This window comes from Notothenia rossii (assembly GCF_949606895.1).
Source record: "Notothenia rossii genome assembly, chromosome: 5".
NCBI lineage: Eukaryota > Metazoa > Chordata > Actinopteri > Perciformes > Nototheniidae > Notothenia > Notothenia rossii.
In genome coordinates, this window is record NC_136903.1 from 42,875,514 (window position 1) to 42,901,488 (window position 25,975).

The 25,975-nt window shown below is 41.3% G+C and overlaps 2 protein-coding genes across 2 annotated transcripts; one reads left to right on the forward strand and one right to left on the reverse strand.

Annotated features, from left to right (window-relative positions):
- Window positions 1–3,904: 3,904 nt before the first annotated feature.
- LOC307039282 (BTB/POZ domain-containing protein 10-like) lies at window positions 3,905–25,858 on the forward strand. The gene is made up of 7 exons (XM_079681169.1): window positions 3,905–4,161; window positions 5,035–5,329; window positions 5,925–6,027; window positions 9,052–9,172; window positions 11,602–11,799; window positions 13,003–13,113; window positions 25,326–25,858. Exons 1-7 carry the CDS (start codon window positions 3,963–3,965, stop codon window positions 25,733–25,735), a joined length of 1,437 nt encoding a protein of 478 aa, XP_079537295.1. The 5' UTR covers window positions 3,905–3,962; the 3' UTR covers window positions 25,736–25,858.
- LOC307039281 (E3 SUMO-protein ligase ZBED1-like) lies at window positions 17,521–25,310 on the reverse strand. The gene is made up of 2 exons (XM_079681168.1): window positions 21,368–25,310; window positions 17,521–21,096 (listed from the first exon to the last, which is right to left on the reverse strand). Exons 1-2 carry the CDS (start codon window positions 22,340–22,342, stop codon window positions 20,197–20,199), a joined length of 1,875 nt encoding a protein of 624 aa, XP_079537294.1. The 5' UTR covers window positions 22,343–25,310; the 3' UTR covers window positions 17,521–20,196.
- Window positions 25,859–25,975: the final 117 nt, after the last annotated feature.

Sequence of the window (25,975 nt, forward strand, 5' to 3'; positions counted from 1 at the left end):
TATTGTGACTTAGATGTGTTTGTTAACTTGACTTGTATTTAACACCGCACACTTGCGAGCACCATTTGAACGTATTCAGGAAAAGAAATAGTGAAATCAGTGGGGTGGTGCCTCTTGCCTGGTAACAGGAAATTGGACAAGTGAAATATTAGCCCCCATCTAGTTCTTAGTGGCTGTGTGAAATCTCGGCTGCTGGAGATTTGCATCGCCATGTGAAAGATGAGAGTGCTGCTGCCCTGAGTGAAATGTTGCCTCCTTTGTTTCCCGTGCCTGCTCTGGACACTGGCTGCCTGCCTGTTTGGCGGCAAGACACACTTGTTTTTAATACCCCATTTCTGCTAAGCATTCAAATCCCATTTGAGATTAAACACAGCATACTAATCAGTCATCTCCTAGCCAGATCACTTTTGATTTTTGCTGTTTGCAAAAGGATACTTAATTGTTTGTCATTAATGTTGTATAATTGATATTCTCTAAGTAAGATCTACTGATGTATACCTCCCTATGAACCCTTGATTATTTTCAATGACATTGTGAGTCTGCAGCTGTGAAGCTGTCATGTTGTAAAAAAAAACATCATCTTATTTTACTCTTTGATTTCTGAAAATGTTAACCTTGAGGTATATTGAAAGATTAATTAAGTGTGGGAGAGAAAATCCCTCTGGAGGGAACAACAGGGATGTTAGCCTTTGCAGACCATTTTACATGCACAGAAACCTATAGAACACACTATATGCATATGGACGCCTTCAAACAGCTTCATGTGCTACGTTGAGTGTATCCAGGCGTTGGTGGGGATTGAAGGTAATGTGCAGTCATGACAAATGTGCATTGTTGATCATTCACTGTCATTCCACTGGTCCTGCTACTCCTTGGTCTACTCTGTCTGGGTCTACACATCCAATCAGCTCCCCCCCCGCCCCATCAATCCTCTGTTCTGCACATTCAGATTGTCTCCTAGTGGCCCACAGACTTCTCAGCGTATTAAATGGGCAAGGTGCATAGAAACAAAACATACATTGATATTCAGTTATCAATCCCCTGCTTTCAGAACCGATACATGCTTGATTGATCGTTTGTTTAAATGATAATAAAAACCTCTATGCCTCATCTGTCTCTGTGAAGTCAGGGCTTTGTGAAAAGTGCTTTATTTTTAAAGAAATCAGCTTTTTTACATCACTAACTCCATTAAAAAAATACAATTAAAAAAATAAACCTCTCTGTCCTTCCAGTACTCCTTGCCCCCATTTCCCATCTCTCTGGTTCCACAGCCTACATGACATGATCATCATCATATTTCATAACAGCTCCTCTCAGAAGAGCTCCTCTCTCTTCATTACTGAGACCAGGATGTGTCCCGGGCCTAAAAACTCAATCTATTGGGCAGAAAGCTACACTGTCACAGTGAAAGTTCAATTAATGCATTTAGTAATACAATTCCATGTATGTCATTTGTCATAATAAAGCAGGAACATATTTACGTTAGAAATGGTTTTGTATCACCCTTCACCTTCCTCTTAGATCAATAATCTAGCGAAATCGTTGGTATTTGTTGTCTGGGATCTTTTTTCTAAAGCCCACTGTTGAGGTGTTGTTAATAAGGGTTCCACTACTAACATGAGCACTGTGGATAAATATATATTAATACAGCTGTGATGTCCATCTAAATACACTGATACACTCACCTCAGGTGTGACCAACTGCTGATGTTGGTTGATATTTTCTGGCCAATTGTGCCATTCACCACTCCAGTACATAACCAATGCTTTAACAGCAATACTCGTGCAAAAACACACACAACACACACCAGCAATGATCTTGAGTCGTCATATTAGTTGACTTTTTAATGTGCATATTTTCACTTGTCCATTTTGAACTGCAATATGTGACTTTCGAAGTCAATAGCATTACACACTGTGGTTGTTAACCTTTGCATTATTAAATCACATTTTTTTTTTAAATGGAAAAGGACATATCGTCATTTTTTAACTTTGACTGGTCATTGATCCTGAGCATAAATGCATGCTGCTGAGTGTTTGTTTAAGTCCTGTCTGGAATGGACACATACTAAGAGCTCTCTCAGGCTGCTTGTCTAAACTACAGTGAACACTGCAGGAAGCATCACTTGCTTTGAGACGAGGCGGAGTGATTATTAAACCTCAGTCAAGAATCAGTGAAACAGCCGCCTGTGGAGGGATTAAACACAGGAGGACATTTCTGTGTATTGTCCTGTACCTTAGTGAGTTCCGCATACTCAGGATTGTTTCACATGGATACACACTCTAATGGATGTTGGGGTGGTGTGTGTAGCTGCAGGCAGAGGTTAGTGTTTTTGTGTGGTCCTTGTTTCTGCAGCACTCTGCTCCTGTGAGGTCTTAATGCAGACCTTTTACTGCGGTCCACATCTCACAAGTCTAAAAACAAACCCTTTTCCCCCGAGCTATCACAACTGTGTGAGTGTGAGGCTTACTGCATTTCATTGTGCAATCCTGTATTGCATAATGATGATGATGATAAATCGTTGGATCCTTGAATGAGTGTGTCTACAGAGGGTCAAATCTGTGCATAGAGTTTACTCAGGTGCTGTTTACACGGGAACGAAACGGTTTGTATCTGCTACTTTTCTCTTTCGTATAGCCCGTTCGTCCACACAAGGCCGTAACGGAAACGCGGAAACGGATCCCTAAAACGATAACGGGTCCCAAGGTGGATAGATCTGCAAACGGAACGCTCTGGGGGGGCAAACGGCTCTGTGTGTACGTCTGTGTGTACGTCCTATACGATCATTTCCTGATAACGATGAAGCCATAGCCCCGCCTCTCCCCACCTCTGCTGCTCACTGCTGTAGCAGCAACAAGTGGACATGGAGAACTACATGAACTACATGTTGCTAAATCCACCGCGGAAAATAAACAGAAGGGCAACCATGCTCGGGGATCTTCTTCGCTGCTTTTGGTGTATTTTGTGACACAAGTACAGCGCCACTTACAGGCCCGGCATATGTACTACAGCACCTCCAGCGGGTCGAGCGGTCTCGTGTGAAGGGACACGTTTATTGAGCCGTATCCGTGCGAACGGAAGACTTTTTCTAGTTTTGAAACTAATGCCTTCTCCCCCCCAACCCCATCTCCATCAGCAGCAGCGGTAAATGTATTTTCAACATTCGACTGCATTAGGGTTGGGCAATATGACAGTAGGCCTACATCCCATGCAACTGTGGAAATGTTTCCACCAGAGAATCTATGCATCAGTTTCTAAAGCGGGCTCTTCATTATCCCCTGATCTGGTCATGGCTGCATCACAGGGTCACCTTATCTGAGCAGACATGCAGGAGGAGAGTGACGTGGTCAAATCAAGATAAGGAAGAGCTCTTGGTATATGTTGATCACAAAGCTATTTGTTCACTATTTTGTTTTGTTTCAGATCCTTTTTCCTTTCTTTTTTTAAATAATACCTCAGATAGGTAATGATTTTTCCCTAGTGTTTTGAAAATGAAATAAGAAAAATAATGAAGTGCAATAAAAAAAGATATAGTTATTTTTGAACCATTTATTATTATAAGATTTTGGTTGCAGGAAAAACAAGTCGACAAAAAACATGAAATTGAGAGGCTTATTAAGTTTGCAAAAAGAATGATAGCGTCCAAACCATTTAGAACAAAAAAGATTTGGATTCGGTAATGTAGTCTGTATTTTATAATAGTTTCAAAAAAGTCATAAATACAGTTTATTGGTGCTCATGTTCGTCTCGGTCATCTTACAAAAACTCAAAGTCAGATAAAATGACATTCTTGCTTCATGAAATCTCTTTGATGTCCAATTTTAAACCAAATATTCTCCATATCATCATAAAATGCTGAGCTGAAATGAGTCATGCTCGTAACTGTGCTCTCCCCTCCCCTCAGTGAGCGGCAGTGTGGTTTGTCAGTATTGGACTGCGACCACCAGCAGCAGGTCGGCACCATGAGCCTCTACCGGGCCGGGGCCAGCGGCTGGGCCGTTGGGGGGGCTGTGGGCGGGGCGAGAGAAAGAGGAGGAGCAGATCATCACAGAGAGCAGCAGCGGCGGTCCAGTGACCGCTCACGGGACTCCTCCCACGAGAGAGGGGAGAGCCAGCTGACGCCCTGCATCAGGAACCTCACCTCCCCCACTCGGCAGCACGGTGAGGAGGAAGAAGGAGGATCCTTATCTTGTAGTGTAGTTGCCAGCAGCGTGAACCCGGAAATGTTTAGAACCCCAAAGCTTTATGTTAGAAATGTATAGTAGGGTCCCCAGCACATATAAACTGCTGGATGCTAACCTGCATGGGCAAATTGCACAATGAGCATAAGTTATGGTAATTAGCATTTATTAGCATTGTAGCCTATGGAAACAATAGTTAAAAAAGGTTTGGCCGATTTGGAGAGTTTTTGAGTTTTGTTGGTGGTTATTGAGGATACTGAATCAATTTCTGAAATTTTAAGGATACAAAATGGCAGTTTTAACCAGAGTGGCCATATTTTCACTCCTGATGGGCTGATTTTAACTCCCGTGAGTAATGTTGCGACCATTGCATATAGAGAGCACAAGATGAAAATGATTAACTCTACTGCTGACAATTTATTTTTAAAGGTTCAAGGTTCTTTATTTGTCATACGAACATAGCTACAGAGTAGTTATGTCGATGAAAATCTTAGGTCACAGGCTTCTCCAACAAAGATGAGTAATCTGTCCAATCCTATTAAGCGAGATTCCCATAAAACTTCCAAATCGACCCAAAATGTTCAAAAAAAATCAGCCAACAAGATAACAAATATGGCCCCTTTCTGGTTTTAATTGCCATTGTTGATCATACAAATGTCATAAATGCATTCAGCATCCTCAATAACCCCCAGAACCACTCCAACATCTTCCAAATCTGCAAAGTCATGTAACTATTTTCAAGATAAGCTATAATGGTGTTTAATGCTAATTAACGCAACTTATGCTAATTGTGCAAATTGACGTGTGTGTGTGTGTGTGTTCATTTGTTCATGTATCCTCCTGTTTCCCACAGACCGTGAACGTGGCGACGGAGGCTCGTCCTCCAGATCTTCCAGTCCTCGCCCCCCCAGGAGTTCTGTTCCTTATTCCCACATTGGAGGGGCCCTGATGGGGGGGGACATACCTAGGGTCATTAAGGCACTGGATGCGGGGCCCTGCGATATGATCTACGTGTATGACCTCAGCAGTAAGGAGGGGCATCGCAGTGTTCTGAGGCTGGCAGAGAGAGTCACTCTCATCGTGGATAACACCAGATTTGTGGTGGATCCTGCCATCTTCACCGCTCAACCAAACACCATGCTCGGCAGGTGAGGACAAAAAGAGAATTCCTTCAGGAAAACACAATAACTTTAATGTCCAAGGATCAGGACATGCATTAAAAGATCTGCTGCATAAAGGGATAAACAGTCACTATTGAGTCAAACAGAACATTTTATTTAGTTTTTGCTCCTTTCAGTTATTTTCCAAGTTCCATTCCCACCTCCTAAAAACTGTACCTGTAGTGGTGCTGAAACAAAGACCCCATCCTCCTCTTTTCTCCTGTCATGTCCAAAAGCATAACAGTTGTCCTTATGAATGTCACCTGATTGCTCACACCAGTTCTCTCACCAATGACAAGGTGTTAGCTTGTGTAAAGTTTTTGTCACATCATGGGGTTGTGACACACTTTAATAAAACAATACATTGTTTTTATGATGGCTAAGCAGGAAGCAGTTTTGATTTGTACATGCATTCAGATAGAAAGAAGTTGATGCAAAAACTTCAATGTCTTGGAATTCTTTAATTCTGCGATGAGAGGGTAAAACTCCAGCAACATAAACTGATCACTGCTCTACTCAGCTGTTCTTTGGCTTCTTTGAAGTTGATGGAATCCTGATTTATTTATTACTTGTTTGTTTTCAGGATGTTTGGTTCTGGGCGGGACAACAACTTCACACGACCTAATGAGAAAGGAGAGTTTGAGGTGGCCGATGGCATCAGCTCCACCGTATTCAGAGCCATTTTGGTGAGTTCTTCAGCTGTAGACACTGTCATTCTTTGTCTGTCCTTTTCTATGCACAGTATGCTTTTTTGTTTACATTGTAATTCCTTGTCTTCAAACTTTATCTCAGTAAAACTATAACAACCTATCTCCTTCTCTGTTCCTTCTCTTCCACTCCAGCCTCTCCATTTCATTGGTCTCTCTTTACTGCTTGTAAACAATATATAATGATGAATGAGGGATATTCAGCTCAGTGTCTTATGGAAGTTCTGTTGCCGTTTGGAGTCTTTCGTTCAGCTATGTAAAGATAACTGTACCAGCGTTTTTGCTTCTTCTGTTAATCACCAACTGCAGTACCATCTTAAATATTTCAAATAGTCCGTACATAATTCCCAACACCTTTGTCATTAAAATTGTGTCGGTGAGATTAGATCCCACTTCTTTTAATAATTGTTGTATTAGTGTAAGCAATTTTATTTTGTCTCTTTGGAAAATAGTTGTTGATCACCTTTATATGTTCCCAACTTGTCATCAAACCACCTGTGTCCAAAACATTTGTGTATATGTTGACAACGTGTGAGAGAGATTTAGATCCAGCCCTTGGATGATAATCAGCCTTTAGTGAGTGGTTGTGTTGAGTAGTTATCTCAGTTAGGGGGTCATGTGATCTTTTCATGCTTTTACCTGTCTGTCTACAGATAAACTTCCATTCTAATATTTCAAGTGGACAGTTACCACTGAATGCTCAAGGACCTCTGGTGGTCGTTTGAAAACAACAGCATTTTAAAATCCATCAGTGAAGCAACCTGATAAAGAACAGAAAACACCTCCCCTCATTTCAAACCTTTTTGAACTCAACCTTGTCACCACTTACTCTTGTGCCCAAGTCCCGAAATGACATATCTCATATGTTCCAGCCAGGGGTTTTTCTAGAAAATATAGTATGAGGGCAATACTGTGGCGCGGGAGTGGAGCGACCAAGCGGGGGATGGTGCGTAACAGGGACCCCCCCCCCCCTTCCATGGTGCGGAGCTTTTGAAAATGTGATGTGAATAGAAGCTTTTTGAGGCTACCTGACGGGGAGATGTATTGTTTTCTCTTTGTATTGTTCTTAAAAGGTGAGAAAGCAAGTGTAGATAGTAAAAACATTCAAGATATGTTTTGCAGTAATTTATTAAGTGATATTCTCCGAAACAAATATGAATGGCAAAGATGAAAAAGTCAGCTGTGTCTCACAACAGGATCTGAGGGGACAATCTCACCTGCGTCATGTATCAAGTGCTATGAACAAAAAGGAACATTCTTCCTCATCCATCTGCTGATAGAAGCTTGTGGGAACAGATCGAGAGTCGGAGGAAGCTTCTAAACTGACCTTGTAGTGAACGTTTTTTCTAAAATGTTGTTGCCAAGGTCTAAATTTTGACCTTCAAGTTATTTATTAGATCAAGACATAGCACATTATATATATATATATATATGGCTGTAGTAACAGTATTCCATTATAGATGCCTCTATTACAGTGCTTCTCAAAGTGTGGTCCGCGGACCACTGGTGGTCCGTGAGCGCCCCCTAGTGGTCCGTGAGTGTATTGGTAACATTTCTTATTTTAAATAAATAAATAAATTTAAGTTTTCTGCACTCTCGTGGGAATATCTCCGTAATGGAGCGAGGTTAAGTTTCACTTTCGATTGCATGATATAGCCCAGTGCAACACCTTCATCACACATTTTGCCACTTGTTTGTACCATTTTCAGGTGATTTGTAATCTGTTCTAGAAAAACGATGTGTTTTTTGACATTTGTGGAGTTAGGTGGTCCGCGAGTGTTTTTTTATTGGTTAAGTGGTCCTTGGTATGAAAAAGTTTGAGAAACACTGCTCTATTATTATGCCTACTTATTGAATTTCTATTCTAATGACATAAAGATGCACTTTTCTTTCATATGCTCTAAGGCTGTGATATGTGACGGAGCAGCCAGTTGGTGATTGTGCAGGAAGACACAGTGCAGTAGCATGTGGTGCTAATGGCAGTCTTGAGGGGCTTGTAGAGGTAGTAGATCTTACCTTTCTCCAGTTCTAATGCCCTCTAAAGCCTCATCTCCATCGTCCCAGCATCTAGTGAATCAGAATGAGAATTCCTTTATTTGTCCCGCAACTGGGAAATGTACGTTATTACATCAGCAGAGGTATAGTGCAGATAAAGTCAAGAGAATAGACGTTCATTAAAAAAATAAAAAAATAAGTATGCACATGTATAAAGCGTGAATTGCATGAGGGTATATTGCACATGCATTTATAAATATTCCTGTGAGCCTTCTACGTGAACTTTTGTATCTAAAATGTTTCAATTATTTCTCTTATAAATAACAAATCTGTCCAATCCAATGAGTCCTCTTAAATCTTTAATAAAAATCAGCTCACAGAGTACGGATATCAGCCAAGCCATTTTCTTTTACCATTGTCCTCATAGGCTATAATGGTAATTAAATGCTAATTAACACAACTTGTGCTAATTGCCAACATATGCAGGTTAGCATCCGGCAATTTCTATGTGCTGGGCACCCTACTATATATTTCTAACATAAAACTTTGGGGTACTCAACATTTCAAAAATTCTGCCAGCTCAAAGACTCTATGAGCTAGGCTGTTATTGGATTATGGAGACTAGAAAGTCAGGGAAGCACAGAACAGGGAAGTGAGAGGTGAGCGCTATCCTCTTTGTGAGGCACAGCACATCCTCTCCCGGGAGAGGGTGGGGGGGAGGGGGGGGAGTGACGTTGTTAGCTTTGCTTTCATCACCCTCAGCCCTCCCCTTCTCCTCTCAGTCCCTCTCCCGCCTGTGACGTCTCTTTACTTACATCACAACTCCCTCCCCACCCGCCCGCCCTCCCTCATCCATCTCTCTCTCTCTCTCTCTCTCTCCGATTGAGGCAGCATCAATAATGGCGTCTTGTTTTTTCTCCCTCGCTCGTGTGTGCGCATGACTGCCTGCCGTTGTGCCTGTGTATGTATTTGTGTGTGTCTGTGTGTGCGCTGCTGACAAAATGGCAGGATTACTACAAGTCGGGGATAATCCGCTGCCCTGACGGCGTTTCCATTCCCGAGCTGAGGGAGGCATGTGACTACCTCTGCATCGCCTTCAACTACAGCACCATCAAGTGCAGAGACCTCAGTGAGTTGTGTGTGTGTGTGTGTGTGTGTGTGTGTGTGTGTGTGTGTGTGTGTGTGTGTGTGTGTGTGTGTGTGTGTGTGTGTGTGTGTGTGTGTGTGTGTGTGTGTGTGTGTGTGTGTGTGTGTGTGTGTGTGTGTGTGTGTGTGTGTGTGTGTGTGTGTGTGTGTGTGTGTGTGTGTGTGTGTGTGTGTGTGTGTGTGTGTGTGTGTGTGTGTGTGTGTGTGTGTGTGTGTGTGAGATGTAGCTGCACTCCTGTGCTTTGTTGCTGTGGTGCTGAACTATAGAGTAGAACACAAACAGCTTTTGCTTTGATTCTAAAATGTGGATTTCACTGTTCATTTCATGTCTAGTCAACCACTGATTCATTCATTGATGCTAAGTATTGTTGATTAGACATAAATACAGCATTTACTGTATGCAGGAGTTATTATGAGAGCTTAAAGTAAGCATACACTCCATTATCATGCTAAATGCACAGTAAGTACATCATTACATAATAGAGAAGCATCAGTGCTGCTTGCTTGAATGCCTATAAAACACACACATTACTATATGCTGTTTTGAAATGCTGCATGTGTAATGTAATTGGACATGTTTGCACATTTTGTGTGTGTGTGTGTGTGTGTGTGTGTGTGTGTGTGTGTGTGTGTGTGTGTGTGTGTGTGTGTGTGTGTGTGTGTGTGTGTGTGTGTGTGTGTGTGTGTGTGTGTGTGTGTGTGTGTGTGTGTGTGTGTGTGTGTGTGTGTGTGTGTGTGTGTGTGTGTGTGTGTGTGTGTGTGTGTGTGTGTGTGTGTGTGTGTGTGTGTGTGTGTGTGTGTGTGTGTGTGTGTGTGTGTGTGTGTGTGTGTGGCGCTCTAAGTAGGTCATGATTAGCTGTGAGATGTAATGCTGGTTATGCAGGCAAGTAGCTTTTATTGTTGCACCAACAGCAGGATGAGGATTTACAGGTTTTCTGTCATAAGTTACTGCTTTTCTGCGGTTAAACGGTAAATGAACTATTTCTCTTTTTAGTATTTGCATTTATAATGTGTCAGCAGCTCTATAAAAGTAATACTTAGGGCATACCTGGTGCAGTTCTGCCTCATAGGATCACCTGTAGCACCAAAAGTTTCCTGAAATAGCCCTCAGATCTCTGAGGACTGGAGCCAATATACATTTACTTCCAGAACCTTCCATCATTACTTCACAATAATAGACCTTAGTAATAATAGAGCACTATTACAATTGTATTGATCCTCCTTTTATATTTGGAGTTGAGTTAGCAGTAGAAGAACCCAGAAGAATCCCTGTGGATTTATTTTCGTGAGCTATGTTTGCTTTTACATTAAAATGTCACTGGGCTCACAAACATGTAGAATATATTTCCTCTCTCGTAAAACTTTTCCTTTAAATTACCCATTTTAAACATCCATGTTTACTTGCAAGTTGTCCTCTTCTTGCATTTTTTGGCACATTGCTGAATTGTTTTGACCCATTTGTTACTTGTCGATCAGTGGGGAAGTGAGAAACCGTTGTCAGGAATGTGTTCCACATTAATATATTTAAGGACGCACGCTTATAGCTATACTCATTGTGCAAAAATCCACCTGTATTCGAAAAATAAGTACAATATATTGCATCTCTCATGTGCTATTTTTTGTCGCTTTTACATCTTAAATACATACACAAGATTTAGTTTCATTTTTGCCTTTAACACATGCTAATTCTAACTATGAATAAATACAGGAAACAGACTAATCTCTGATGTATTTATAATTACCACTTTTGGGTTTGCAACTAATAAACAATAATAAATTATTCATATATTCTGCACTCCAAACTGTCAGGGCTGCTTTTAATGGACATTTCAGTTTCAGGTCGATATTTGAAAGAAGTCAAAAGAACAGTAGTGATTTATTTACGTGTGCAATTTCAGTGTCAAACGTCTTGATAGCATACTTGCCAACCCTCCCGATGTCACTGCCCTCTCCCGGTTTCCTGACTTCAATACAGCTACACCATTGTTTGGTTTCCAAGGTAGCGCGTCTCTTTAGCAGCGCGCGCAACTCAAAGTCTGAGAGGGTGTTCAGCATGGTGAGGAAGATAGCTACAATAAGCATGTTAATGTTAATCTAACGGCTCCAGTGATCCACTAGCACGGTCCATGGTGCATACATACACAGTCAAAGGAATTACGGATTTATGAATTATATATAATTAACTATTTTAAAAAACAGTTTCAAAAACGATTTGAAATAAAATAAAAGTCAGTACCATAAGAATGCAATGATTCACTCTGGAAAGTGATGTATGTTTAGTTTATCAGAATGGAAGTTGAACTGTTGATGTGGCTCAGTGGCTGCTGGAGGACAGGTGAATATCCAGCAGTGTCCTACAGCCCCCCCGTGCCCTGTCTCGTCTCATCTCTGTGTTCTCTCTGCCCCCCGCAGGCGCCCTGATGCACGAGCTGTCTAACGACGGGGCCCGGCATCAGTTTGAGTGTTACCTGGAGGAGATGGTGCTGCCGCTGATGGTGGCCAGCGCTCAGAGCGGGGAGAGGGAGTGTCACGTGGTTGTGCTGACCGACGACGACGTGGTGGACTGGGACGAAGAGTACCCCCCCCAGATGGGAGAGGAGTACTCTCAGAGTAAGAGGCTGTCAATGATCCCAGACCTGTTTATACTCAAATGAACCCACAGGTGTTCTGTAGCAGCAGCTTCTTTTATGAAAGTCAGCTGGAGGCGTCAGCACTTTCTGCGCCTGCTGCACCTACTGCACACGCAGAGAGAACTACAGATCTCTCTACAGATCTCTCTACAGATCTCTCTACAGATGACAACAAGAACATGTCTACTAGAAAGAGGAGTAATGGAACTGTATCCACAGCAAATGCGGCAGAAGTTTTGAAATCTTAATTATTCCTTTTTGCAGATGACTTGTGCGTTGGTCAAAACAATCCAACAATAATTAAATATGCCTTTTACAGTGAAATGTGTGAATAAAGCTTACCAGAATTCTAAATTGTACATAGTTAAATCATATTTTAAGTCTGATAATAAATACTAATAATTACAATTGATATAGTGGGCCCTGTACAAAAACGTTTTGGATGGTTTTGTTACTTTTGACAAGAATGATTACTAAGGCCCAGACCAAGATGATATACATGTAAGGGATTTAATCAGTCAGCTAAAAAGAATTCCATTCTGAAATATTTATTCTGAGGAAACTCAATGCCTTCTAAAGTATCCATCTTCAGCGGCTATTTAACCATGCATCCTCTCAGAGGCTGTCCAAGGATTTCAGACTCAAGATGGTTCCCTACCACCCACTAGGAGAAGGCTGCAACAACTTTCATTAAACTGCCTATTTCCACTGTCAGACATGTTACCAGAAAATAAAGATTCAGTAAAACAGAACATATGTTGAAAGTCAAGAAAGATATTAAAAGAACTGACATGTCACTGCAAGAGGCTGCAGAAAAGTTTAGCAGACTTCAAAGGACAAAAATACAACTTCCTTTAACAACATGAGGTCCTTCAACCTGAACACAACAGAAGAGGTCAGTCGAATGAAAAAGAAAACCTTAAAACAACTAAAGCCTTTGTCACTTGTGATGATGAAACAAACACCAACAAAGTCTAGGGGATTGTATTCAAAGGTCAGCCCAGACCTTAAAGTGAATTAGAGGGATGAGTAGTAACCAATGGGTCGAGAGCTACAGACAGGGTTTGGAAAGTGGACAATATTTAAAGACTATGAAAGTATTGACATTTATGTGCGGTTTGATAACAACAATACAAACCTTACGTGGAGCGTTCATCTACTGAATGTCTCTTTTTCTTCACAGTCATCTACAGCACCAAGCTGTACCGCTTCTTCAAGTACATCGAGAACAGAGACGTGGCCAAGTCCGTGCTGAAGGACCGAGGACTGAAGAAGATCCGGCTGGGCATAGAAGGTACTGGGTCTTTAAGTAAAACGTATTATCACACTCGTAAATGTGACTGAACCGGGGCGCCCTGCTACAGATTAGGACTGCATGTCCCCATTCATGCAGAAAGAGAAAGGTCAGGCTACAAAACATGTTAGTTAAGTGTTCCTGGTTAAAAAGAAAACAGAAAAATACAAAGGTGTAATGTGATTATCAATCAAACACTATAGCGATCATAAAATTAAAATAATAACAACAAATGATGCTTGATTAGAATAATTGTACAAAGGCCCTTTTGTGAGAGTCAGGCTACTAGTTAGAGGTCAGGTAATCCACAAAGTAATCCTAACTCCCTAGAACCACAGGTCCTCTACCCCTCATTCTTGCCTCATATGATGCTGTTTCACTCATCAGAGCCTTCCTTTCGTGACATGTTGGGATTGTGGGTGATTTCCAGTGTCTCAATATAATTCTGGCAGCTGAGGTTATCCATCCATTAAAACTGAATGAGCACGTATTTTTGTCAGTTTTGGAATTTCTGTTTTAACGCCCAGTAGGCATAAACGTGGGGATAATGGCAAGGATATTCCTACCCATGCCTCGAAGAATTCCAACACTCTTTGCCAAAACGGGTTGGCCATAGAACATTCCCATTGAGATGTACACATGTGCCCATCTTTTTCTTGCATTTCCAGCATGTGTTGGTATTTATTAGTCCTATTTTGAAAAGGCTAAATGGTGTAGAGTTTTATACTGAGTGAATTAACCTCTAGTTTCTTTAATATATTTACCGTTATCAGTCAGAATCTGTTTCCAAGTATCTTCGTCAATCTGACAGTCAAGGTCTTTCTGCCAGATTATCCTCAAATGATCACATGTGCTGCTGGTTAAATACATTGATTTACTATACAATACTGACGCCTTATGGTTAAGTGGGTTTTGAAGATAGTCAACTAATAGGTTGTCTGTTTCATTCGGCTGATATTTTTCCACCAAGCAGTGTCTAATATGCAAGTATTTCCAGAAATCCCCCTTCTGTTGCAAATTGTACTCTTGGGCTAATTCAGTGAATGATTTAAATATACCATCTTTATAGAGATTGCTTATTAGTGGAATGCTGTGCACAACACGTTCTCACTCCTAACCCGTCACATATTGACGGACGGTCAGGGCCCCTCCCAGTCACTCTATTACGGACAGGGTACCCTTTGAGCGTCAGTTTTTAACGGGCAGGGCGTCCCATTGACTTGCATAGAGCTCCCTGAACGTTGGTAATAGAGGAGTTGGGATCGCGGCGAAATGCTCTCCGCAGATCCATTCTCACAGCGTTTATCAACCTTTTTCTTACTCAATATCAAGCCACACTTATTGTTTGAATGGGTCCACCCCCCCTCCCCCTCCCCCACCCCGTCCCCAGAACTACACATGCTGGCTATTGTGTGTTTTACAACATGCTCTATGGCACATCTCTACTGGGAGTTGTAGGGAGTTTTCGTATTTCCCATAATAAGAAGTTGCCAGTATTAAACTGTGTACATCCCTGGAGGTTTAGGGGATAGGAAACACTCAAATGTAAAAACATATAATTAATAAAAGGGTGAACATTGCATGTGTCCATAATGGGCATTAATATAAATACCCACATGACAGCTAAGGTCAGAAGAGCTTTATTTAACAGCTGGTCTTATGTCTGTAACCCCTCCTGTTGTTAATTGATAAGCCTGAAACATGCACTTGTCAAGGTTCAGAGGCACATTTATTATTATTTATTATTTATTGCAAATATGGCAGTAGCCATCGATCATCTTAAGATAAGATATACTTTATTGATCCCAAGTTGGAAACATTTGCGTTACATCAGCATGTGTAACAGATGTAAATATGCAGTGGTGTTTATTTGTAAATCATTTAATCACACACATTCTGTGTTTTATATTTAATAATTCTGTGTGTATTTATTGAATGTTCAATACCTGACAAGGTCGGAGATGAAAAGCTTGGGTCACAGGTTCCTCAACAGTGCATTACAAGACATCTATCAATATGTGTTTATACCTCCACCATTAAACTGTGAAATTCTGCACATTTCTTATAATATCTACATACATTAGAGTATAATTAATGTGTATAATATCAGTTAAAATAAGTGCCTCATAACATTGCAGGAAAGCAATATATTAGACGTTAAGTACTTTGTCAGGCTTAATATGTATCTGTCGATAGATACCCCCAAAGCTTTTTTCTTATTTGAAAGACGACCTTAACCTAAAGTATTATTTAATGTGTTAATGAAGATTAATTAGTTTGTCTGTTTTGCTCATCCTCATATTAATATCATTGTACATCCAGCACTAAACCGTTTTATTGTAGAAATCACTTACAGTATCTTCTTGATTTTTTATGTTCTATATTTCTATCATTGACCTTCTACTTTCCCCCTATGAAAGTATGTACTCTTAATATTTTTTTCATCAAACAACATTATTCAACAAAAATAACATTATTCAAAAAAAAATAACATTATTCATCAAAAATAATTCAATAACGCGCTTTAACCACTAGGCGGTACACACAAGGTACACACAGCATACTAATAATAACTTTGTATTATTAGTGTAGGACACTTACTGTATGTATGTATAACATCTAAAAATGTGTAGTTTTATTCATGTTTTTACATCATTTTACAGGATATTGCTATACTATTTCTCATGTTTTACTTCTACACATTAATATCTGATTTGTAAAACATCACAGACAGAAAGGCATATCCGTCATTTAATGGTAAGCTATTGAAATTGTGATTCCATAGATGTGTCTCCCATCACCCAAATCCCCTGATTATTCTCTCAACTCAGTATGTACATTCTTATATTCAAAGACAATCAGTCATATCTTTAAAAACTACAAGTCCTTTTTGCACCATTTACAGCTAAAAGGCATGCTAAAAAGCCCAAGATTATAGAATTAAACGAAAAAATAAAAACAAGGATAATTGTGTGTTATTGTTGAGTAAATAACAGTGTGTTAATAACAAATTAGAAGGAAAAAAAGATTTTCAAAAAAACTGATTTCAGTATTTTGAGGCTCTAAGCCCCATTTATTTTCCTCACAGAAGGGTAAAGAAGTCAGAAATTATACGATTTAAAATAAAAACAAATAAATAAAAAGATAAAACACTGGCATGTAATTTACGTTAGAATAAATAGAATGGTTTTGAATAATAGATCAGAGAAAAATCTACGTCACTTTACAGCCCCGCCCACTTTTGGGGAAACCAACGCTGTCATTTGAACGGCGATCAAGCCTGAAGCCACAGAGCTCTTCTTTGACTGTCCTTTCTTCTTAGAGGAAGTACAGAAACACGTAACTCTGGATTTGTTTTAATGTTTGAGGTGCAATAAACGACACAGCAGCTTTTTGGCATGTTAAAACTATTATTTTCTGCCTCGCTCATGAGAGTAACAGCTGGCGAAATTACAGCCTTGCCTACTGATTTTAATTTAACCATATATCGAGCCCGATTCTCGATTTCAAATGTGTGCTCTAAAATGACATTTATAAATGACTATTATCATTATAAGCAAGACAATAAATGGCAAAGATATGTAGAAAATAAACGTATTTAAGATACGTTCATAAGTACGGAGCCCTGGAGGGTTAATTGAGAGAAAAATAAATAAAACGTGGCCACGTTTTACTTTCTCGTTCGCACAAGTTAATAAAGCGTGCGCACGAGTTAATAAAGGGTGCGCACGAGTTCATAAAGCGTGGCCTCGTTTTATTTAAATTGAGGGATTCCTGTCCGCGACTCACAGTATCTGCTGCCCACAGCTGTTTTATAGAAGGAAAACCTCCTTCACTTTATGAAATCTCTGCGGCACCAGTGGCCTGTACTACGAAGCAGGATTTGCTATTTACACTATTCATTCATGAAGTATGATGCTGCGCTGTCAGCACGCGTCTCCATGTTTGTGATTGGTCAAATGTTGCTAACCCCGTCCCTTTCAGGTGAAAGCGCTCTCAGCCGGACAGAGAAACCCTGGTTGATTTACTGAGTTGATAACCAGCTTCGTAGGACCGCTTAGCGACATCGCGTTTGTTAGGGTTAGTTAAGCCGGGTAACTCAAACATATCCAGGAGCTGTGCCTTTTACTGTTTACTTCACTGCGTTTCCCTTCATTAGAACAGCTGAATAGAGATCGAGGCTGCTACGTTTAACCACACACACCTCGACACACATCAAACTACCAGAGTATTCCCCCTCGTTTTATGAAGGAGATGTCCTGTCACGTGTGTGTGTGTGTGTGTGTGTGTGTGTGTGTGTGTGTGTGTGTGTGTGTGTGTGTGTGTGTGTGTGTGTGTGTGTGTGTGTGTGTGTGTGTGTGTGTGTGTGTGTGTGTGTGTGTGTGTGTGTGTGTGTGTGTGTGTGTGTGTGTGTGTGTGTGTGTGTGTGTGTGTGTGTGTGTGTGTGTGTGTGTGTGTGTGTGTGTGTGTGTGTGTGTGTGTGTGTGTGTGTGTGTGTGTGTGTGTGTGTGTGTGTGTGGCATTTGTTTATGATAGTATCGTTCGTTCCGGTGCACTCCGGCAGGACTATCACATCGAGATTAAGATTAAACGAATTTCTTTCACTTGGGAATACACATATAACTATGGAGAACCAGATTTGTGTAAATTACTGTTCCTGGTCATTTGAAAACAAATGCCGGTGGTGTCGGACAGACATAAGCGTGTCGGACAGACATAAGCACACCGAACACGCGGGCGCACGAGTTACTAAAGCGTGTGCACAAGAAGGTATCTCGTGTGAACGAGAAACTTTCAACATGTCTCCATTAAGGCCCATTGTAAATTCAGCCTGATCTGTCCTCACAGCAGTAGCCTTTAGTTAATCTTCCAAAAAGGCCACTCCGATGCTCCTCACGGTTCTGACATGCTTCACGCCTTGACATTTTACCGAAAGCTGCTACGGTTCTTCAACAAAACGTTCAAATGTAAGAGGTTTTTCTCTCATTCAGATCAATGGAAAGGCTCTGCACATCACCATGGAAACCTTTGATCTCTGCACACAGGTGTTTGATAACGTCGTCACCATGGACACCTTTGATCTCTGGGCTCACACACAGGTGTTATGATTAGGTGTTATGATTAGGTGCTCAGCACAGAAACAAACACTGACAAAAGACTGTCTCAGCCTATTCTTTTCTGTCTGATGGAGACTTCATACAGACTTCAACAGGTTCCACATATTTTATACATTATTGGTGACGTATGGTTTTAGTCGAAAAGTTTGCAGTCAAAATATTCTTCTGCTTTCCCAAGCCTTTTCACTTTATTTTCTCTTCTTAATACAAATTCATTCATTACTACTTACATCTGATATGTAGCTCCTTCAGCCTATTTTCAGCTGCAGAAACCATTCAACTATTACATTATTCAGCTATTTCAGGACATCAAGGCTATACATGTTGTTGTTTATACCTTTTTTAAACCTTTTCTTTTAAATATTAAGCTTCTTCACTATTTTTCCTACTCTTCCAGTTTAACATTTCACCTTCAATTTTTCAACAAAGTCATTGCAATGCATTTGAGCTGTAACAATTTTGATTCAAATTATTTCACTTTTCTGCATTTCTCCGCTAAGTTCAGCAACACACTTTCTTGGTCTCTGTAGCTAAAAGCAGCTACAGAGACCATTTAACTAATAACATATTCAGCATTTTCAGCTAAATTCAGCCCCAAATGTTCACAGTTTACAGCATTCGCATGCATTTTCTTATTGTGTGTATACCATTGTCTAGCCATCTTCTCCAGAATACTGTTTATTTTCCTATTTTCACTTCTGAGTTTTACTAACGTGATGCATATTGCTGTTTGTAATGTGAAATCTTGTATATTTGATGAACCTTTACCCAGACCTGCCTAGTGTTTAATACTTGGGTTATTGTCTCTCTCCTTATCACTTGACTTCTGGGATATCACAGTGGTGTGGCAAGAGCCTTTTAAATAGTGGCCCATTCTAAACCAGACACTGTCCCTCTCCAGTGTTCAGCTATCTTGACCATTTCAAAAGACAGGTTATACAGTCTAACATCAGGTAACCCCAGCCCTCCTTTATCTTTGAGTTTACTCAATTTAAATCTGGGCATGCCCCGATTCTAACATCAGTCAGGGGATCTGAAGAATTTTCTGGGGCGATCTTAATTCTGCAAGTGGACCCATTTACAAGAATACAACTCGGAGCAGAATATTTCACGACTCTTTAACTCCTGTAGATGTTCTTTCGTTTTCTCCTGAAGCTTTGTGAGGGAAAAACAAACATTGAAAGGATCAGATGTTCAGTCAGTAAACTATTCCCGGAGCCTTCCCCAGGACTTTATTAAATATTATTTGACATCACTGCATATCCTGACTCTGAGGATGATGTCACCACTGTGTAAATGTCTTATTTTCAGTATTTTCGATCTTTCCAATCCAGACGAGAGATCTCTCTCGAGGGGGGGCGGGGCGATTTGCACACATGCGGCTGCTACATGCAACACACACACACACACACACACACACACACACACACACACACACACACACACACACACACCCTCACACACACACACACACACACACACACACACACACACACACACACACACATAGGCCTGTCACGATAATTAATTTTGTTGGACGATAAATTTTCCTGGAAATTATTGCGATAAACGATAATATTGTCGACCGTTGTAAGACCATTTTAGACCACTGACATAATGATAATATATAATAATAATTCAAGTACAACCTTTCAAAGAGAACCTTTTATTGAACATTGCAAATTAAATGTGAAATAATATTGAAATATATAAATGATATATAATAAAAACAAATAAATTAAAATAATTAAATAAATCACACACAACCAAAACAATACATTAAATAGACTCAGGCTTGAAAACAGAGCTCTTGTGGCCAAAACAGGCAATTGCATTTTAAAATGCAGTAGTAAAATAAATATGAGCAGACAAGCAAAAAAAACTCCTTAAAACAAAATTCAAGTGTACAGGTCACTGTCCATACAAAGATCCAGATGCCTCAATAGGCCATATCCAAATCTATAAATCAAAGATTCCGAGCAAGGAACACCAACATGTTTACCTTGTGGGGCTTAAGGCAGGATCTCTCTGGGGTAGCAATGTTGCCAGCTGTGCTGAACATTCTCTCTGAGCTAGTGCTTGTTGCACAAATGCACATGTATTTTTTTGCTAACTTGGCCATTAAAGGAAATCTCCTCTGATTATCACGCCACCACATCAAGGGATCGGATGATGCATCAACTGCTTCTTCCTGGAGGAACTTTGTCAGCTCTAAATCAACAAGTACTCTTTTTGGGAGCACAGCCTGGGGCTGACTTGTGGTTAATTGGGCTTTTCTGTTCTGTAGAAGGTCACTCAGCCTCTTCTTCCTGGCAGGTGCTGGTGGAGGTTCATCATTTCCTCCTGCAGCTTTACTGCAGCTCTCTTCGCTGCTGGCACCTTCTCTGCTTCCTTGTTGCTCTTTCATGTCCAGTAGCTCTTGCACAAGCTGTTGCCTGACATCATCCAAGACTTCTGCATCCTCCATGCTACCACGATACCTCGGATCCAAGACGGTGGCCTTGGTCAACAAGAGCTGGATGTTTGGTGGGCTGTATTTCTGTGCCAATACCCTGCACATGTTGCTCTTTATGTTTTCTGTGAGTTCAGTGTCATCGGGGCCTGGTGATAAAAGTTCACCTTTTAGTAGTTCCAACACAGGCTTAACTGAGGACGCTGTGACATGTTTTTCCGCTGATGGCACATCTGTGAAATCAGCCACTGGCTTCATTGCTGCATTTATGGATTCTAACACAGAAACATCCTGCCAGGTTGGGGTCAGGTGGCCATGTTTTCGATCCTCAACGAGGACACGTCTTATGGCTGGGAGTTGCTCCAGCACCCTCTCTATCATCTTTTGCTTTGTTCCCCATCGTGTGGCGACATCCTGTGGGAAAGATAACATGTTATTTTTCATTAGTCTAAATCAACATAATTAAACAAATACTACTTTTCCCATTTCCATTATTTATCACAAATAATTGTACATGTTATTATAATGTAACCAACGATCTAATACATGCTAATGAAAGAACATTACAGGTCCATATGTAATTCACAAATTAAAAATAAGAACTCTTTATTTAATCTTAAATGAACCTTTAACATATTTTTTGTTAAATATTAACACAACTATCAATGATTTATCCATCACTCACCAGTATTAGACTGTGTTGGGGGAGATTGGCTTCAGTCTGTGCCTTTCTCAGGTCTCTCTTCTTTAGCCAGCTGAGGTTGAAGGTGTTTACAAGATTCCTACACACTCCCATGGCACGTGCTGTGCGATCCTTGTCACTGTCCAAACCATGAGACACAGCCAAATGGAGGTTGTGGCCAAAGCAGTTGAGCCATGGCAATCCGAGTTGGTGTATTGCAGCCACAATGTTAGCACCATTGTCTGTGGTTATACAGGCAAGTTTGCTCTCCTCCAGTGCCCAGTCTGCTAAAGCAAACTGCAGGTTTTCTGCAAGTATGTTAGCATTGTGGTTGTCCGGTATGTACCTGGTCTCTAAACACTTCGACTGCAGAGTCCAGTCATCTGTAATGTAATGCACGGTTAAGCTCATGTATGGTGTCATATTAGAGCTTGACCACATATCGGTAGTTGCAGAGTAAAAAGAGATGTCTTTTAACTCTTTCAGAACTTTGTCTTTCACCTGGTTGTATAGACTTGGAATGGCAGTTTGGGAGATGAAGGTTTTTTTCGGCAGTTCGTACTGCTTGTCAAAAGTTTGCAACATTTCTTGAAATGCTTTTTTTTCAACTATGTTAAATGGCTGCATCTCTTTGGCTATGAAGCGGCTTACGCTGTCTGTGAGCGTGAGCCATTTTGTGCTATCGCGTTTGTATTTGCCTTGACGGGCAAATGCATCGGTTATTGCAGAATGTCGGGAAGGTGGGGGCTCTCCATCTCCAGCTGCCGTCTTTGCTCCCAGCTGGAAAAACGGAATGGGGTGGTTGTGTTTCAAGTGCAGTTTGAGATTTGTGGTATTGCTAGCTTTTGTTGCTACCTTTTTCAAACAAATGCGACACACCGGCTCATTAATATCCGTAGGTTGGCCTCGTTCATTTGGTTTGAATCCGAAATACTCCCACACCGGAGATGTGGAATTAGGTTTTGTAACCAATTCCATTTCTATTTAAATTCCCCTCGAGTAAGTCACACGTTGTCTCCTGCTTGTCTCGCTATATTATTAATGTGGATGCTAGATCATGCTGCTACACTGCTGCACGTGCACGTGGAGTGTCTGACTCCTGACCTGGCTCTGTGTGTGAGCCCCGCCCCTCGCAGCCCGCCAGGCCGGCAGAAGCAATGCGGACGCGCGTGGCCGGCAGCCACAGCGCGCCTGGCGAAAATTCTGGTCACATCCTTATGTAAACGCCAATTTATCGAGCTCAGAAAAGTTATCGAGTCCCTTTTTATTTATCGCACGATAAGTCAATTTATCGATTATCGCGACAGGCCTACACACACACACACACACACACACACACACACACACACACACACACACACACACACACACACACACACACACACACACACACACACACACACACACTACTCCTGCTTTGTTTGGACCAGCGGGAGATTCGGGTACACAACCTGTAGGTGTTCATTTTTTTATCCGTCCGCGAGCGCAACGGCATCTGCGATCCCTTGCTCAACCCCTCGCTATCGCGTGAGAGGGTCTGCTTTTTGCGCTCCACACAGTAACCCTTCTGCGAGGCACGGGCCAACAGTTCATGAGCGTGCTCATTAGCGCACCTCCCCCCTCCGTTCATAAAGTCAAGTACCCCTCAAAAGGTCCGGTTTATTTCATTTTAAGAATGCGCATCATGCAACATCTCCAGGTGCTCCTTTGAGAACCAGGGCAAAAAAAGTTATTTGCACCCCTGGTTATAAACCTTTTTCTTACTCAATATCAAGCCACACTTATTGTTTTTACTTCGGCTGTGAGTGTTTGTGTGTGCTCAGTATGAGTTTTGCTTGTTCTCAATGTATCTATCTCCGACACGGAAGCCTGTCTGCTCCTCACAGCAGGGTTATGGCTAGAAAGGATCCGTCTAGTGTAAATATGACGTCACATTCTCGTTGTAACTCTCGTTGTAATCGGAGCGGCTCGGAAACACATCTAGAGCAGTAACATGATGCAACATACACATTAATGCAGCAGCAATATTAATAGAGAAACATCAGACATAATAGTAAAACACTGCAAGGGAACATTTTATTGCACCAGGAGCTATCTTGGGACTTTTACTGCGACAACGTTGACTTGCCTGTGAATAAAAAATAAACCATAGTGTTGGTGATCTATAGTGTTGTCATTCTTCTTTGAACACCAACAAGACCGCTAACACCCTATTTCAACAATCACACTCCCTGTCATTGACATAATTAATAGATAGTTTAGCTTCTCATCATCATTTGCTGTGGTGGCCCACTGATGTTAACGATCGTAACTGAAAGGCTGCTGCCAAACGTAAACATTCAGCCACGTGACATTCAGCCAACATCTCGCGAGAGTTTTACACAAGACGGATCCTTTCTAGCCATAACCTCACAGCAGCTCCTCACTGCACAGCCTCACGAGCAGCTGCACGTCGCTTGACCAATCAGAGCACACTGGGCCCACAGGGAGGGGGGGCAGGAGCTCCAACAAGGCGTGTAGGACAGAGAGTGAATACACATACTATACAGAGATGCTGTATGAGAAACTAATGTGAGTTTGGAACATTGAACAATATAAATCTATTCTAGTAGACCTCAACAATGGAATTATGATCAGTAGAAATGGCCATGACATGGGACCTTTAATGGCTGAACCCGAGGCAGGAGTTTCCACAAAAACACAAAATACTCTCTTCAAACATGTTTAATGGTAATCCAAGCCCCAGCTGAATGCTAAAAAGGAACATTTTTCTGTTTTACAGATTGTATGTGCCACCTTCTGAAGGGTTCAAAATGCCCCACATATATATGTCCTTTAAAACTCATTTGAGTAGTTTTAACACTTGTGTTATGTTTTAAACAAAGCATTTATCAGAATCATAATTCCTTCATTAGTCCCACTGCAGGGAAATGCATGTATTAAGTGTTACAAAAACAAAAGCACACATTGGTAATAAAATACAAAATAAAGCCAGCTAAGTACACAACCAAGGCTAACAAATGAGATGCAGCAATTGAAGAAAAACTAACTGACATAAATGGTATTGTAAAGTATTACGACATTCAAAAAAGGAGTTCTGAGACATTTATAAAAATATGTATTGTTACATAAAAGTGATTATAGCACCGTACAAACAAGTGTTTATATTGCAGCAACGAGGAGCCTTGCTCAAGGGCACCACGGCAGGGCCCGGGAGGTGAACTGGGACCTCTCCAAGTGCTGCCGGACACTGCCGGACATTTCTGATCATCTGGACAATGATCAGAAATACTTAAAAAACATACAACAAATAAGATGTATTCATAGCAGAGTTTATCGAGTTAGATGTAAAAAGTAACAAACAGAAAGGAAAAGACATTTTATTAACTAATTATTGTGAAACACACCTTATTCAAACTCAACAAAAACACACTAAAACGTATTAAGCGTCTTCAGTCCCTCCTCTGTTCCAACCATCACACACTCTGATTAGAAACTTTGAAAGATAGACTAAATAAGTACCGATATAACAAAACATGATTCAAAGACGTAACCCCATCACATTTGAACTGTTCAGTAAACCCTGTTTTCCAGCATGTTTGCATTTTTCTGCTTTTTAGCAGGTTTTGGTGCCTTTTAAAAAGTCTGCACGTACACTAGCGTTAGTGAAAACAGGGATTAGGGAGCTAAAGGAAAGCTGGATTGTGTCAACTTTAGACAGAGCCGGGGTCCTACTTTTGAATTGTTTTGCTAAGCCCACACATGGTTTCAGTTTCATGTTTACTGTACTGACATGAGAGGGTATCATTTGTCTCATCTAACCTCAAAAGTCAGCAAAAGTGTATTTCCTAAAAACTACAAACCATCTACAAATGGTTGCTTGTTATGAGCACTGAATAAAAAAAAAAATTCTTTCTTTGAATGTTATTCTGAGCCACGTTCCTTTTTCTGTTTCCTGCAGGTTACCCGACCTACAAAGAGAAGGTGAAGCGGCGTCCCGGAGGTCGTCCAGAGGTCATCTACAACTACGTCCAGCGGCCCTTCATCCGCATGTCCTGGGAGAAGGAGGAGGGCAAGAGCCGCCACGTGGACTTCCAGTGCGTCAAGTCCAAGTCGTCCAGCAACCTGGCTGCCGCCGCAGCAGACATCCCCCAGGACCCCCCGGGGCCCCAGGTAGACGAGCTGGACACTCCCCCGCCCGACCCCCATCAGCTGGGGCTGGGACAGGACAACAGCCCTCAGCCCGCACAAGGCTGCGAGGGCCCCCACCAGCAGGCTCAGGACCCCCACAGCCAGCAGCAGGGCAGCAGCTTCTCTCAGGACACATACCACTACGAGCCGGACCCCGACACCCCCTCTCCCTCTGCATGAGGTCACACTGACAGCAACAAGTGCTTACACACACACACACACACACACACACACACACACACACACACACACACACACACACACACACACACACACACACACACACACACACACACACACACAGTTAACCAGAACTAAACGTCTCTGATAATTGTCAGACTACGGTCCCTGCAGCAGCCAATCAGCACACAGTTCCTATGCCAGTTAGAGAGCTTTTGTACACTTGTGGCCATCAGTAAG

Excerpts from the sequence above, each read along its gene's own strand:
- LOC307039282 (XM_079681169.1), top strand. The coding sequence starts at position 3,963 with ATGAGCCTCTACCGGGCCGGGGCCAGCGGCTGGGCCGTTGGGGGGGCT. Across the intron at positions 9,173-11,601 it reads CATCAAGTGCAGAGACCTCA|GCGCCCTGATGCACGAGCTG; the intron begins GTGAGTTGTGTG and ends TGCCCCCCGCAG. Across the intron at positions 13,114-25,325 it reads GATCCGGCTGGGCATAGAAG|GTTACCCGACCTACAAAGAG; the intron begins GTACTGGGTCTT and ends TGTTTCCTGCAG.
- LOC307039281 (XM_079681168.1), bottom strand. The coding sequence starts at position 22,342 with ATGGAATTGGTTACAAAACCTAATTCCACATCTCCGGTGTGGGAGTAT. Across the intron at positions 21,097-21,367 it reads CCCAACACAGTCTAATACTG|GATGTCGCCACACGATGGGG; the intron begins GTGAGTGATGGA and ends TCTTTCCCACAG.